The 15400-nt window shown below is 42.2% G+C and overlaps 1 protein-coding gene across 2 annotated transcripts in view; it reads left to right on the top strand.

The window, feature by feature from the left end:
• Positions 1–15070, top strand: part of LOC116981191 (Fc receptor-like protein 5) — a 37156-nt gene extending 22086 nt beyond the window's left edge. The window contains exons 5-11 of one of the 2 annotated variants that reach the window (XM_033034015.1): positions 2546–2650; positions 3745–3802; positions 5853–5962; positions 8597–8627; positions 10466–10568; positions 13430–13518; positions 14896–15070. In XM_033034015.1, coding sequence (XP_032889906.1) covers positions 2546–2650; positions 3745–3802; positions 5853–5962; positions 8597–8627; positions 10466–10568; positions 13430–13480 — 458 coding nt within the window. In that variant the 3' untranslated portion in view covers positions 13481–13518; positions 14896–15070. Of the gene's footprint in view, positions 1–2545; positions 2651–3744; positions 3803–5852; positions 5963–8596; positions 8628–10465; positions 10573–13429; positions 13519–14895 lie in introns of both variants that reach the window. The other variant, XM_033034014.1, reaches the window with a different exon arrangement.
• Positions 15071–15400: the final 330 nt, after the last annotated feature.

The following is a 15400-nucleotide window of genomic DNA, read 5'->3' on the forward strand; positions in this document are numbered from 1 at the left end:
GTGAGAGAGAGAGGGAGAGAGAGGAGAGAGAGGAGAGAGAGAGAGAGTGAGGAGAGAGAGCGAGGAGGAGAGAGAAAGGAAAGAGAGAGATGGGGAGAGAGAGAGGAGATAGGAGGAGAGAGAGGGGAGATAGGAGGAGAGAGAGAGGAGGCGCAATTATATATATATATATATATTCAGGTGATTGCTTCACCTGAAATTGCAGAATTCAACTGCTGTTAGGTTGTAAGCCACCCAAGAGAAATATAAGGTCCTATTTATCCAGTTTGTGCGTGCCCTCACTCTGCCAATGGAGAGGTGTGTCCATCTCTCTCTCTATCTCAAAATAACAAGAGTTACCATTCCTTTCAGAAGTGCAACTGCGACACTGAAAGCAATCAAATTCTTTGTCTCTAGAACATCAGTGTTTTTTCAGCAGGTACATTTTAATTACATGACAAGTTATTTTGGTTGGGAATTAATTTCCTATGTGTCGGAGAGTACCTTCTTCCATCATTAGCACTAGACGTCTTGAGAATGAAACCAGCAGAGTCCATTACCATGCCAACACAGCTGATTAATGTCCTGCATTTACTGTTTCAGTGAAGGTGATATCTGCTAAACTGCTTGGGGGTAAAACCAATAGATTGATGCATCTCTTCGTTAATATTCATCCTGTGCGACTAGGTGGTCAAGTTGGATTAGTTATCATCCCCCTGTTAATATTCTATTCTGTTAGACTACTATAACACTGATGGAAACTAGAAATACTGAAGCTGTAAACTTTTGTTTTGGGTGCTATCCAGGCAGACCCCCTCTAATAATCAGCAGTGCCCCCCTCCAATCAAAGCCTAATTATATTTCTTGCTCTTGTACAATGTTATAACATGTGAACCTTTTCTTTTTCTTTTATTTCTGCTTTCTCTGAGATGTCAAACCATATCTAAATCCAACAGAGTGAGTAATGAATCAGAGTACAGAAAAGGTTTCATTAATTTGTACATACGCTAAGGGCGGCGCAGTGGCGCAGCGGCAGAGTTGATGCCTTACAGAGCCAGAGGCCTGGGTTCGATCCTAACCAGGGGTGCTGTTCGTACCGAGTTTGTACATTCTCCCCATGATCCGCGTCGGTTTTCTCCAGGTGCTCCAAATTCCTCACACACCCCAAAGATGTACAGGTTTGTAGGCTAACTGGCTTCGGGAAAATTGTAAATTGTCCCTTGTGTGTAGGATAGTGTTAGTGTATGAGGATCGCTGGTCGGTGCCGACTCGTTGGGCTGAAGGGCCTGTTTCCACGTTGTATCTCTAAACTAAACTGAACCCGTATGTTAACTGGGGTTCAGTCTCAGCAGACGTTTCACACATTTTACAGAGTGTCGCTGTGGCACTGCAACAAGAGCTGCGGCCTTGCAACTCCAGCGACCCTGGTTCAATCCTTACCTGTCTATGTGGCGTTTGCATGTTCCTCTGTGACCTTGTCGATATCCTCAGGGTCCTCTCGTGCCAAAGATGTGCAGGTCGGTAAGTTAATTGGCCACCATACATTGTCCCCGGTGTAGGTTAGAAATTTAAGGGGGAGCATAAGAAAGAGAGGTTACAGGGAGAACGATGGGGCTAAAGGAATTGTACTGACTCCGTGGGTGGAATGGCCCTCAGTGTTGCGACGATAGATTTTGTCTTCATTAGCGCCTATCAAATCCTTCTTACAGAGGCCGAGCCCATTGGTTCATTTCTACCTACTCTGTTTTTAACTGAGTTTAGGGCCTGTCTGACTTTCCCGACTTAATTCACGACCTTTTTTACTTGTAAACCTTTCCTCTCCATGCACCTCTCCAAATGTTTTTTATAGCACCTGCCGCTACTACCTCCTCTGGCAGCTCGTTCCATACACCAACTCTGAGTGAAAAGGTTACCTCCTCAGGTTTCTATTAAATCTTTCCCCTCTTACCTCAAACCTGTGTCCTCTTGTTTATGATTCCAATACTCAGGATAAAAGACTCTGTGCATTCACCCTACCTGTTCCATACATGATCTTGCACCCCCATAAGATCGCCCCTCAGTCTACTGCATTCTGAGGAATAAAGTCCTAGTCTGCCCAACCTTTACCTTTCAATCAGACCCTTGAGTCCAAGCAACTTTAGAGAAGCAGCGCCGGAACAGGCCCTTCGGCCCACCGAGTCCATGCCGACCTGTGATCACCACTCACTCTGGCACTATCCTCCACACTAGGGACAATTTACAATTTTGACCAAAGCCAATTAACCTACAGACCTGCACGTCTTTGAAGTGTGGGAGAAACCCGGAGCACCCGGAGAAGACCCACACGATCACGGAGAGAATGTACAAACTCCATACAGACAGCACACTTAGTCAGGATTGAACCCGGGTCTCTGGCGCTGTGAGGCAGCAACTCTGCCGCCCCGACTCGTAAGTCTCTGTATACTTCACTGCCTCCTGTGTTGCGCAGGAGGCAATGACGTTTTGCACAATTATGCATGATACATATCTTATTAGCAAGTTACTGATGGTTCCTCTGATTTGCTTGTTTTATTTTAATCTTTGCCAGGGGATTCAGCATGGGATTCGCAGGTATTAGTCCACAGTGCCAGTGGCGTTGGAATCAGTCTCTTCATCCTGTTGCTGGCAGGGCTGGTGGTTCTGTTTTTCAAAGGTATGTCAGCATCGCCACCTGCTGGTTCGCCCAGGAACCAGGTTGGTATTTGTACACGTATCCAATGGAACGTCGGAGAAAGATTTGTATTCCCTTTCTGTAATTAATGACCCAACCAAAGAATCGCTGAAAGGTGCAATTTGTGAGACACTGCATCACCTCGGGGAAAATAATGTTGCATGCAAAAAAAAACAGATTTTTACCCTGAATCTGGAGCTGTGCATTTTCACACTTCTATACCTCTTGCCTAATGGCAGAGGGGACAAGAGGGAGTGGCCGGGGTGAGACTCGTCCTTGATTATGCTGGTGGCCTTGCCAAGGCAGCGTGAAGTATTGTATATATTTATTTCTCGAATAAAGTATTTTTTGAAATAAAAGTGTCAAGGGTGGGGGATAAATTTGTGTAATTTGTGTAAACAGTATTGAATGTTTGTATAGCCTCCGAGAAAGGCGGATGGATTTTTTGCGCGGTTCCTGTATTGTGTATATTTATTACTTGAATAAAGTCCATTTTGAAATTGAAAAAAAAAAAAGTTGGAGTAAAAGGAAGGGAGGTTGGTTTGTGTTGTGGTCTGGGCTGCTTCCACAACTCTCTGCGATTTCTTGCTGTCTTGGACAGAGCTGTTCCCCAATCATGTACCTCTTTTCCTTCTGTCAGCATCAGTTACTCAACATAAGGATCACCTTACAGATGCCAAACAACCTACTGGAGGAACTCAACGGGTCATAAGGTCATAAGTGATAGGAGCAGATTTAGGCGATTCGGCCCATCTAGTCTACTCTGCCATTCAATCATGGCTGATCTATCTCTCCTTCCTAACCCCATTCACCTGCCTTCTCCCCATAACCTGGGTCAAGCAGCATCAATGGGTGAAAAGGCGCGATCGACATTTAAAGTTGAAACATTGTACCAGGGCAATCCTTTCCATCCACTAATGCTGCTTGACTCGCCGAGATTCTCCCCCAGATTGTTGGTGGCCCTCTATTCCAGCACCTGGGGTCTCTCGTGTCTCCTCTTTGTTTCGTAGTTGGTGGGAATTTTGTTGGTGCATTTGATGATTTAAATGATTTTTAACATTTCTTTTCCTACATAGTGCATAGAAGAAGGAAGACAAAGCCACAAATTAAAAGCTTGTCACGAAATAATTCAGAGTAAGTGAACGAAAGCAAGAAATATAAATCCTTAAAGTTTGCGGCCATACAAGACCGCAGAAACTAGCTGCAACGTGCTTCCAGTGTAAGCTGCAGAATTATTACAAGATACAGTGAAAGATTCAGAATAAGATACAGACCATCGTAATCGTAATTTATTAGCCAAGTATGTTTTGCAACATACGAGGAATTCTGATACAGTCATACCAATAAAGCAACAAGACACACAACTACATAAAATTTGACATAAACAACGACCAGAGCGGCTCCTCCACATTCCCCACTGATGGAAAGCAATAAAGTCTTATCTTCTTTCCTCCTTTTCTCCCATGGTGGGGGGGAGTCGAACCATCCGCAGTCGGGGCGATCAAAGCTCCCGCAGTCGGCGATCGAAGCTCCCACGTCGCGGCGGTCGAAGCTCTTGCGGCTGGAGCTCCCGAAGTCGGTCCCTAACCAGGGACCGGGAGTTACACGATGTTAACCCCACAGGGTCCCGCGGTTGGAGCTCCCAAAGTCGGTCCCCAGTAGAGGCCGCCAGCTCCACGATGTTAGGGCACGGTGTGGACGGAGATACGACATGGAAAAAGTCGCATCTCCGTCGAGGTAAGAGATTTAAAAAAGTTTCCCCCACCCACCCCCATAATACACAACAAAAACATACATAAAACATAACAAACTAAAATAACAAAGAAGGAAAATGTCGAGACAGACCGTTGGCGAGGCAGCTACCATCTGTATAAAACTTAGTTAAATTAATTTTCAGCTATAATGCTGCAAAGACTTTTTCAAAAGTTACTCCTTTGCTGATGCACAGAGCTAATTGCGGGTAGAGAGAGCTAAATAGTTATGGTCACCCTGTTATTGAAATATGTCGATAAGATGGAAAGAATGCAGAGTAGATTTACGAGGATGTTGCCAGGACTTGAGGGTCTGGTCTACAGGGAGAGTTCGGATAGGCTAAGACTTTATACCTTGGAGCACATGAGGTTGAGGGGTGATATTAAAGCTGTATAAAATAATGAGGGGATTATTTAGGGTGAATGCATAGTCTTTTACCCAGAGTCGTGGGATCAAGAACCAGAGGGTGGAGGTTTAAGGTGAGAGGGGAATAATTTAATAGGAACCTGAGGGACAACTTTTTCACACATGGGAGTGCTAGGTATATGGAATGAGCTGCCAGAGGTAGTTGAGGCAGGAACTATAACTACATTTAAAAGACATTTGGACAGGTATATGGATAGGAAAGGTTGAGGGATATGGGCCAAACAGGGGCAGATGGGTCTAACGAAGATGGGGCACCTTGGCCAGCATGGGCAAGTTGGGCCGAAGGGCCTGTTTCCCATCTGTGTGACTCTATGACTCTTCTGCAAAGAACGATGGAGGCTCACTCATCATTCTCAAGCATGAGATCAATAGATGTTTGGAGAATCTATTGATCTCATGCTCTATTGGGCAATTGAGTGGGGGACGGAGGTGGAGCAGCAGCCATGAACCCACTGCATAGCGGCCTGGACTCCAGGGACCGCATTTTCTGCTGACGTTGCTCTTAAGATTAAAAAAGAGGGAGGTGGAGGTTTGCACTTACGAATAATTAAGCAGGCCACAAAGATAAAAGTCTTAGAACCTCCCTGCTTTAAAGCTAACTGGGTACTTTTCAATTAAATAGCAGAGAATGTGCTGTAAAAGTTAATTGAAGATGGTGTCAGAATTCATCTTTGTTCGTGATCCCTGATGGTCAGAATAATCAGCAGGGCCCCATCTACTCAATGCCTAATTATATTCCTTGCTCTTATACAACGCTGAACTTTTTATTTTATTAATGCTTTCTCTGAGACACAGTTCCGTTTGTCCCCGTGGTATGTAATTTGCACTGCAGTAATTATATTAGAACAGTGGCTGTTATGTTCGCGGAACCCTCAGCTGACAAGCCGTCCTGTTGTCTTTTAATGTAATGTTACTTCACTATATCAAGTTATCTGATACCAACACTGTCACATCACAACGTAATTAATGCCTTGTTCTTATCGATAAACTTCTCTAAATAATTAAGGAACCAGCATAAAATATCTCGAAATAATGAAGACCAAATAAACACAAAGGCTGGAAGTAAGAGTGTTGAGCCATACATTGAAAGAGCCCAGGATCTCAAAAAGGCAGCAGGTAAGAGTAATGGAAAGATACTAAATATAGTCATACCCCGGGTTACAGAAGGCCTGACTTGTGGAGATCTAGCTTTTACTCAAATTCTTTTATTTCAAAATTAACCTTGGCTGCAGTTCATACTTTTGGGGGAAAAAATGATGGGGATAAGGTGTGATCTTATAATAGTGTATGAAGATCATGAACGGAATAGATAGAGTATATGCACACAGTCTTTTACCCAGAGGTGAATCAAGAACCAGAGGACATAGGTTTAAGGTGAGGGGGGGGGGGGGGGGGGGGTGAGATTTAATAGGAACCTGAGGGGCAACACTTTTACACAAAAGACGGTAGGTATATGGAACGAGCTGCCGTAGGAGGAAGTTGAGGCAGGTACTATTACAAAATTTAAAAAACATTTGGACAGGTACATAGATAGGATAGGTTTAGAGGGATGTGGACCAAACGCAGGCAGATGGGAATGGTGTAGATGGGACATGTTGGTCGGCGTGGGAATGTTGGGCCGAAGGGCCTGTTTCCACACGTTATGACACTGATACAAAAATAAACAGAAGCTTTTTTTCTCCCAAATCGGAAATAGAATGATTTCACCCCTTATCAGTGAAAACAAGGTGGAGACACATGAGAATGTTAATGCTGAAATCTTGAGCAAAATACAAACTGCAGGAGGAACTCAGTGGGTCAGGCAGCATCTGCAGAGGGAAATGAACAGATGATATTTCAGAGTGGAGGTTTGAAGAAGGGTCCCATCTTGAAATGCGCATTTCCTTCCACAGATGCTGAGTGTCCGTGTTCCTCCAGCAGTTTCTTTTTTAGTGAAAAGAGGTTTTTGACTCTGTGCGTGCATGCAGATGTGTGGTTCCACCAACACATGTGTGAGTAACTAAAGATACACACAAAGTGCTGGAGTAGCTCAACAGGTTAGGCAGCATCTCTGGAGAAAAAGGATGGGTGACGTTTCGGGTCTGGACCCTTCTTCAGACTGAAAGTAGGCGGTGGTCGTTGGGGGGGGGGGGGATGGGGTAGGGGAAGAGGGGGTGAAGAGCTGGAGGCGAGAAAATACCAAGTAATCAAGTGTGAACATGTGTGAATGCATGTGTGCATGTGGTATGCCTGTGCAGTGTATAGGTGGGTGTCTCAGTGTTACTGCGTGCTCACAGGTATTTGTGCAAGTGTGAACATGTGTGCATGTGGCCGTGAATTTGTGAGCATTGAATTTATGTGTGCATGTGCATACACAAGTGTACACACAAGTGCACTTACCTCTTATTTTATATAACAATAAAGTATATCTGGATTAGGACATTTGGCACATCAAGTCTGCTCTGCCATTCAATCATGGCTGATGTATTTTTTCCTCTCAACCCCATTCTCCTACCTCTAATTATCCCTGGTGATTATTGTACATAACTTAACCGTGTTATATTAAAGTTCAACATCCATGTTGTAGGCTATTTTTGTGCCCATGTGACCATCAATTTTACTCTTTTATTTCCGACACAAATGCTCTCAGGCTATGACCATCTCTTTCTTGAATCCCTAAAGTTCTTCTGCGAATGATGCTCCCCACGCAGAGGCAATATTTGGGAATTTTGTGGTAGTGAGAGTAAAGAATTAGTAGCATATGTCAGAGTTAGGATGATACGTTATTTAATAGACAAGTAGCGAGTCTTGGTGCTCCTTGTGTGTCTGGGGCTCCATTCATCTGCTGCTCCAGCCAGTTGCTAGCCAGCAGATCTAATCTCTTGCCCAAGAAAATGTCAGGAGCTCCTTTTCAGTAAATCATAAGACGTGGCAGCAAAAATTGGGTCATACAGCCCATCTAGTCACCTCTGCCATTCGATCATGGCTGATCTATTTTTCCCTCTCAACCACATTCTCCTGCCTTCTCCCCATAATCTCTGATGGTCTTACTAAGCAAGAACCTATCTATCACCGTTATAAAAATGCCCAATGACTTGGCCTCTGCTGCTGTCTGTGGCGATGAATTCCACAGATTCACCACCCTCTGGCTAAAGAAACTTCTCCTCAATTCTAAAGGTACATCATTTTATTCTGAGGCTGTACCCTCTGGTCCTAGACTCTCCCACTAGTGGAAACATCTTCTCCACATCCACTCTATCTAGCCCTTTTTGAGTATAGATCTGCAAAAAAAAGAGATTAAAAAGGTGGCCAGAAAATAAGTCAACTCGTTCATAGTCTCATTGTGCACTACAGCTTTTAGAAATAGCCAGAGGAAAAAAAACGGAATTTCCTCAGGTTAATGAAATCAACTTGGCAAATTACTGGTCCCAGTACAGTCCTTGACTTGATTGATGTGAGGCAGCCACTGTGCCAAGATTAACAAGGCTAAAATAACTCAGAAAGCAATTTACTTGTTTGTGTTAATGAGCGTATTTAAAATAGCAAACAGCGGTAAATTAAAGCCAATGGTTTTTTTAATCCCACCTTCCCAACCCAGAAACACTTGGGATGCATCGTTTTCAGAAGCACTAGAGGACTGAATAAAACAGCTAAATATTACAATCTGCAATCATTTGTGGCGGGTGTGTGGATGTTTGAGAAACAACAACACCTTCCTCTGATAAGGTTACCTGAAGCAATGATTGACTGATATTCATTTATTGTTTTTAGTGCTCCGGGAGAAAATGGAGGCGGCGTCTTGGTAAGTGCTCATTGTACTTATTCACCCCTGAGAAAACACGATCAGTGTGAGACATGGTTTTACAATTATTACCTAAAATAGCCAACAGCAGCGTTAATAAGCAGAGAACTGCAGGTGCTGGTTAATACACAATAGGACACAAAGTACTGGAGTAACTCAGCAGGTCAAGCAGCATCTCTGGAGAACATGGATAGGTGACATTTCAGGTCATAGAAACATAGAGAATAGGTGCAGAAGTAGGCCAATCGGCCCTTTGATCCAGCACCGCCATTCAATATGATCATGGCTGATCATCTTAAATCAGTACCCCATTCCTTTAGACCCAAGAGCTAAATCTAGCTCTCTCTTGATAACATCCAGTGAATTGGCCTCCATTGCCTTCTGTGGCAGATAATTCCACAGATTCACAATTCTCTGAGTGAAAAGATTTTTCCTCAACTCAGTCCTAAATGGCCTATCCCTTATTCTTAAACTGTGACTCCTGGTTCTGGACTTCCCCCAACATTAGAAACATTTTTCCTGCATCTAGCGTGTCCAGTCCCTTAAGATTTTTTTTTAAAATTTTATATATTTCTATAAGATCCATATGTTTCTGTAGAAGGGTGGGGACCCTTCTCCAAGACTTTGAATATAGTTCGGCGTAAAAATTCTAACAAGTTAGTCAGAATCTGAAGAAACCTGAGTGAAAGGCCTGGATAGAATGGATGTGGAGATAATGTTTCCACTGGTGGGAAAGTCGAGGACCAGAGGGCACAGCCACGGATTAAAAGGACGTACCTTTAGAAAGGATATGAGGAGGAATTTATTTTGGGCCTTGGGGATGACTCAATATCAGCACTAGATGTCAGTAAAGCATTCTCATTGAGAGATAAAGAGCTTTAATAGTGGTACAATATGCTTCAAAAGGACTCAATGCATTTGGAGCATTCTGAACAGTAGATGGTGTTAATGGATGGAGGAACTGTGCAGGTGTCTAACTGGCCAACTCTTCACATTAACCTTGAGTCGGTTTGCCAACCATTTATCATCAGGAGAAGTAAGGAAAAAGTTGAGCATCAGTATCGGCACATCCTTTTAATGTTCCAAAGACGCTGCAACAAACTATTGATAGACACAAAGATGCTGGAGTAACTCAGCGGGACAGGCAGCATCTCTGGAGAGAAGGAATGGGGTGACATTTTGGGTCAAGACCCTTCTTCAGACAAACTATTATTCCTTATAGTGACATTTAGGTTTTCAGTTGCTTGGCATTAAGAAAAAGAGATTATTACTTCAGAAGCAATCAGGTTGGCATGGCCACAGATACATGGAAAGTTAATTGTATGGGGCCCATGTCCATAGACAGCATACAAAGCAATACCACTATTGTATCTGCCTCCACCAACACCCCAAGCAGCATGTTCCAGGCACCCACCACTCTCTGTGTAAAAAAACACCGCCTTCCCCCACATCCCCTTATAATCTTTGTCTTTCTCTAAAGCTCTGCCCTCTAATCGTTGACATTTCCACCCTGTGAAAAAGGTTCTGACTGTCTACCCCATCTACCTTATATACCTCTATCAGGTCTCCCCTCAACTGACGTTTCAGAGAAAACAATCCAAATTTGTTCAACCTCTCTTTACAGGTAATACCCTCCAATACAAGAAGCATTCTGATAAATCTCTCATGCATCCTCTCCAATGACTTCACATCCTTTCCATAATGGGGTGATCAGAACTGCACACAATATTCCAAATGTGGACTAACCTAAATCCTATAAAGGTGCAATTCAGAAAGATTAGGCCCCTGATGTCTGCTCACTGTTGATTTTGACAATTACCTCTGCTTTCACCACACAGGAATTATCAATACAATGCACTTCGGATGAAAGAAAGCCAGAAATACACAAGTAACCTTGTACAACCATACGTTATGCCAAAGCCCAAGCCATGCATCAAAGAAGTAGGTAAGCAAGGCCATGTTCTGAAAGAAAAAGTGGTAAAACAATTTTTGCAATTGAAGCATAGGGACAGTTCATCTCATCACTTGGTCTATGTGAAGATCTGCCCCAAGCCTCCCTTGAACTGCAACACATTGTAAGGTCAGAGTAGATGAGTAAATACCAGCCCTATTAAAACTTAAATTACTCTAGTTTCCCCAGTGTTCATACTTTAGTTTAGTTTGGTTTAGTTTAGAGATACAGTGTGGAAACTGGCCCTTCAGCCCAAGAGTCTGCGCCGACCAGTGATCTCCGCACACTATTACACTATCCAACACACACTAGGGACAATTTACAGAAGTCAATTAGCCTACAAACATGTACGTCTTTGGAGTGTTGGAGGAAACCGGAGCACCCGGAGAAATCCCACGTAGGTCACAGGGAGAACGTACAAACTCCATACAGACAGCACCCATAGTCAGGATCAAACCCGGATCTCTGGCGTTGTGAGACCGCAACTTTGTTGCTGATCCGCCATGCCGAATTAATTGATAAATTATAGGACGTAAGATGATTATTGACACCTAAGAACTGGAGTAAAATCGGGTAGAATTGCTACATTACAGGTGGCAAAACAGGTTAAGTTGAAATACAACTATACACAATGCAAATAGTCTTCATAATTTAGTCCTTATATAAAGTTGAAACATCATCATTGCAGCCCCTCCTAGACTAAAACATTCTTCCTCCAGTGTGTTGCATAGAACTGAATGCAGTGTTCCCTTGGGATACGCCCAGAGCATTGTGCAACCGTAACATTATATTCATGACTTTGTAGTCTTGTCCCATTAGGTTAAAACCAGCATTTCATTAACTTTGTAAATTATTTTTTTTTGTCCTGCAAATTGCCTGTCATCTATTCAAAGGCATGTGTTATGATTCAAAGCAAATTCATCCATTGATTTTCTTGTATGTTTTATTCGCCCATGGGATGTGGGTGTTATCGTCTAAGTCACCACTTAGGACCCATTCAGAATTTCCCCTTAAGGTGTTGATCTTAACCACAGCAGTCCTGTTGAAGGTACTTCCAATTGGCTGTAAGATCAGGAATTCCAGGATTTCCAGTCTGTAAACACAGTACTCAAAGATGAAATAATTAACAAAGAGAATTCAATAAATTTTAAAAAACAGAAAATCCTGATCGCCACCACCCAAAAAAAAGGACAGGGGCAGCAATGGAAGACCTGCTATCTGAACATCTCCTTCCAGATGGCATTTACCTCAATCTGTATTTCTCCACTGATTGCAGTACATGGCTAACATGCAACAAAAGCCTTTCACTGTGCCTCGGTACATGTAACAATAAACAAAACTATTTTCCATGCCAGAAGGGCGTGCCATCTGGAAGGAGATGTTCAGATAGTAGGTCTTCCATTGCTGCCCCTGTCCTTTTTTTGAGGGTGGTGGAGATTTTCTGTTGAAGAAACTTTGGTGAGTGAGTCCACTGCAATTCTGGAACTGTGACCAGGGAGTGTTGAGACAAAGAAATAATAAATGATACAATTGGACATTACATTGTGGCGCAGCTGATTCTGATGTCGGGTGTGTCTGTGTGGAGTTTGTACTTTCATCTGTGACCGCTTGGGTTTCCACCGGGTCCTCTGGTTTCCTCCCACAACCTGAAGACGTATGGGATTTTAGGTTAATTGCCCTCTGTAAATTGCCCCTAATGTGTAGGGAGTGGATGAGAAAGTGGGATAACATAAAGAAAGCCCATCGACACCTTTACTTCCTCAGAAGATTGAAAAGATTTGGTACATCAACGAATAGTCTCTTGAAATTCTACAGGTGTACAGTATAGAGCATATTGACAGGTTGCATCACGGCCTGGTTCAGCAACTCGAACACCGAGGAATGAAGGAGATTACAAAATGTAGTGGTACTGACCTCCCCACCATCAAAGGGATATAACGGACGTGTTGCCTTAAAACTGCAGCCAGCATCATCAACCCTGGCCACACTCTCATTTCACTCCTGCCATTGGCAAGAAGCAATAGGAGTCTAGTCTGAAAACTGTGACCCAGATTCAGGAACAGCTACTTCCCAGCAAACATCAAGCTCTTGAACACTACAAAGATCAACTAAATTTAAAACTATGAACTGTCTTTGTTGCATAAGGGACCTGGCGCTTTGGTTTTGCACTAATATTAGAGTTATTTTTAATATATTGAATTTTATTTGTTAATTATGTCATCTTTGAGTACTGTGTATACAGACTTGTTATGCTGCCGCAAGTACAAATTTCATTGTTCCATTTTCAGTTCATATGGCAATTAAGCCCTCTTGACTCATGAACCAGTGTGAACGGATACCCGGCATGGACTTGGTGGGCTGCTTCATGATGGGGTTTTTTTTAATTCATAAGTTCATTTAAGTTAAGAGCAGAATTAGGCCATTCGACCCATCAAGTCTACTCCACCATTCAATCATGGCGGGTCTATCTTTACCTCACACCCCCTTTCTCCCGCCTTCTCGCCATAACCCCAGACATACTTAATAATCAAGAATCTGTCAATCTCTGTCTTAAAAATACCCATTGACTTGGCCTCCACAGCCTCTGTGGCAATGAATTCCACAGATTCTCCACCCTCTGACTAAATAAATTCCTCCTGATCTTTCTATAGGTCCAACCCTTTATTCTGAGGCTGTGCCCCCTGGTCCTACGCTATCCCACTAGTGGAAACACCCTCTTCACATCCACTAAACAGGCCTTCACTATTTGGTAAGGTTCAATGAGGTCCTCCTTCATCCTTCTAAAACATGGGTAGTTTATGTTATCTTGCATGCCATTGGCTTGCTTGAATGTTGTTCTTTTTGTACTCAGATAATGCATCTTTGGATTCAACATATGCTGTCCCTGCTGCCTTATGCTTGAATATACCCATGGATACAGATTCAGATGAAATCTATGATGTAAGCTTTTACTAACTCCATGTTAAAGATTCAGTATCACAAAGTTAATGAGAAGAAAGCAAGAGTTTTCCAATGTTTGTTGGAATGATTTCCTGATTGTTTGAACCCAGGACAAAATGAGTTGGTTCACTAGCAATAAAGCTCTTTATAAATTGAATCCACAGAGTATACACTCCAGGTTTTATGCCAAGAGTGTATGATGTGACAAATACATTTGCACTTGAACTTGCAAATCAAATCCTAATTAAACCCATATGACATAAAAATAATTATTTTTTTCTTAATTTCCCTGACAATTTTTGTACGTTTCATAAAAATGACTCCCTAAAATTCTCCAGTGTGTGATTCAGAATGGGCCATTTTGATTATGGTTCTGGTTAGATTGATTTCCAGGGACCCAAATATGTGATTTAACCCAAGAGCATTAATTTTATGACTGGTTTTTATTTTAAAAGAATCTTTAAGATTTTTTTGTTTCAGTCCTGTAAAAATAATCGGTGATTTACTGTTTAATTTCAGACTGTAGTAATGGATGTGTGCAGAAAGGAACTGCAGATGCTGGTTCATACCAAAGATAGACACAAAGTGCTGGAGTAAGTCAGTGGGTCAGGCAGCATCTCTGCAGAAAAAGGATGGGTGACGTTTCAGGTTGGGTCATTTCTTCAGACTGAAAGTGACAGTCTGAGGAAGGGTCCCGATCTGAAGCACTGCGTTAATCTTTAATAATGGATCTTGCAGGAAATATGATCTTATCAAAGATAAATGACAAGTTAATTCAATTAGCTTAAAGCATCTTAGAATGTGGAAGATATGTTTTCATTATTTCTGATATTATTTTTTAGGCTGAGTCTGCTAATTTTGTTTTTTTTTGCAATGTATTATTAGTTATTGAGTAATTAAATTTGTTGAAATTATCCTTATCCTTCACCAGTAACTAGAGTTGATGCTTAATCTGACTCATTATCTGCACCAATTCTTTTTATGCCTTTTCTGTTCAAAATTTCTCTGATCAATCTCAGCCAATGTAGATTAAATGCATATGTAAATAACTGAATGTTTTTCTGTACTGTCTGAGGGACAGTGGCCTGGGACTTTTTCTTGGGAAACTATCTCCTGCATGCTGTCTCGAAGGAGACACTGTAGCTTTAGGGTCAGAGGTGGAAATTTTAATATGGATGTGTGGGAAGTTCTACACAGAGAGTGGCGAGTGCCAGGAATTTAAAAAGTCCCATGCACACAAGGAAAATGGCTCATCCAGCTTTTGCTATGATCTGAGAGCTCAGTCCTGCATTGCTGCACCGCACATTGCCATCACCACTTGAAATGCTGTGCCCAGGAATTCTAATGAAGTTAAAACACTGTTTCCCCAATATCCAGGTTCCACCCCGAAGAATGTGATGCCGAAATGTTGCTCCCAGGAAAAAGGCAGTAGCACAAGTTTAAAGGAAGCTAAGATCATGAAAGCACAAACAGCTTCAGAGGCTCAAATTGCCATCTCAATGTTTCAACAGGAATCTGCATGAAAACCCTGCCAGTTAGTAACAAGAACACTGTATTTGAATTGAATTTGAATTTAGTTTTATTTGTATAGGGACAGTGCATATTAATAAACATTTACATGTAATACGCAAGATTGTAGCCAGTAGCTAATTTCCATCTTTCATTCTCCTTCTTGCATTGTATAGATTGTCGGCTAACTCACAGCAGTTTTACATATTATTTGCTTTCAATGTACATTGAGACTGCATTTTGGGATCACTGCCCAGAGATTAAAAAGTATGTCAAAACTTGTTTGCTGACTTTTAGTAGGGAACCAGTATAATGGGAACAATTAAATGGCAAAGCTATTGGCAGCCAGTAGTCAATTTTTCCATTTTAATTA

Source organism: Amblyraja radiata, chromosome 15 (genome assembly GCF_010909765.2).
Source record: "Amblyraja radiata isolate CabotCenter1 chromosome 15, sAmbRad1.1.pri, whole genome shotgun sequence".
NCBI lineage: Eukaryota > Metazoa > Chordata > Chondrichthyes > Rajiformes > Rajidae > Amblyraja > Amblyraja radiata.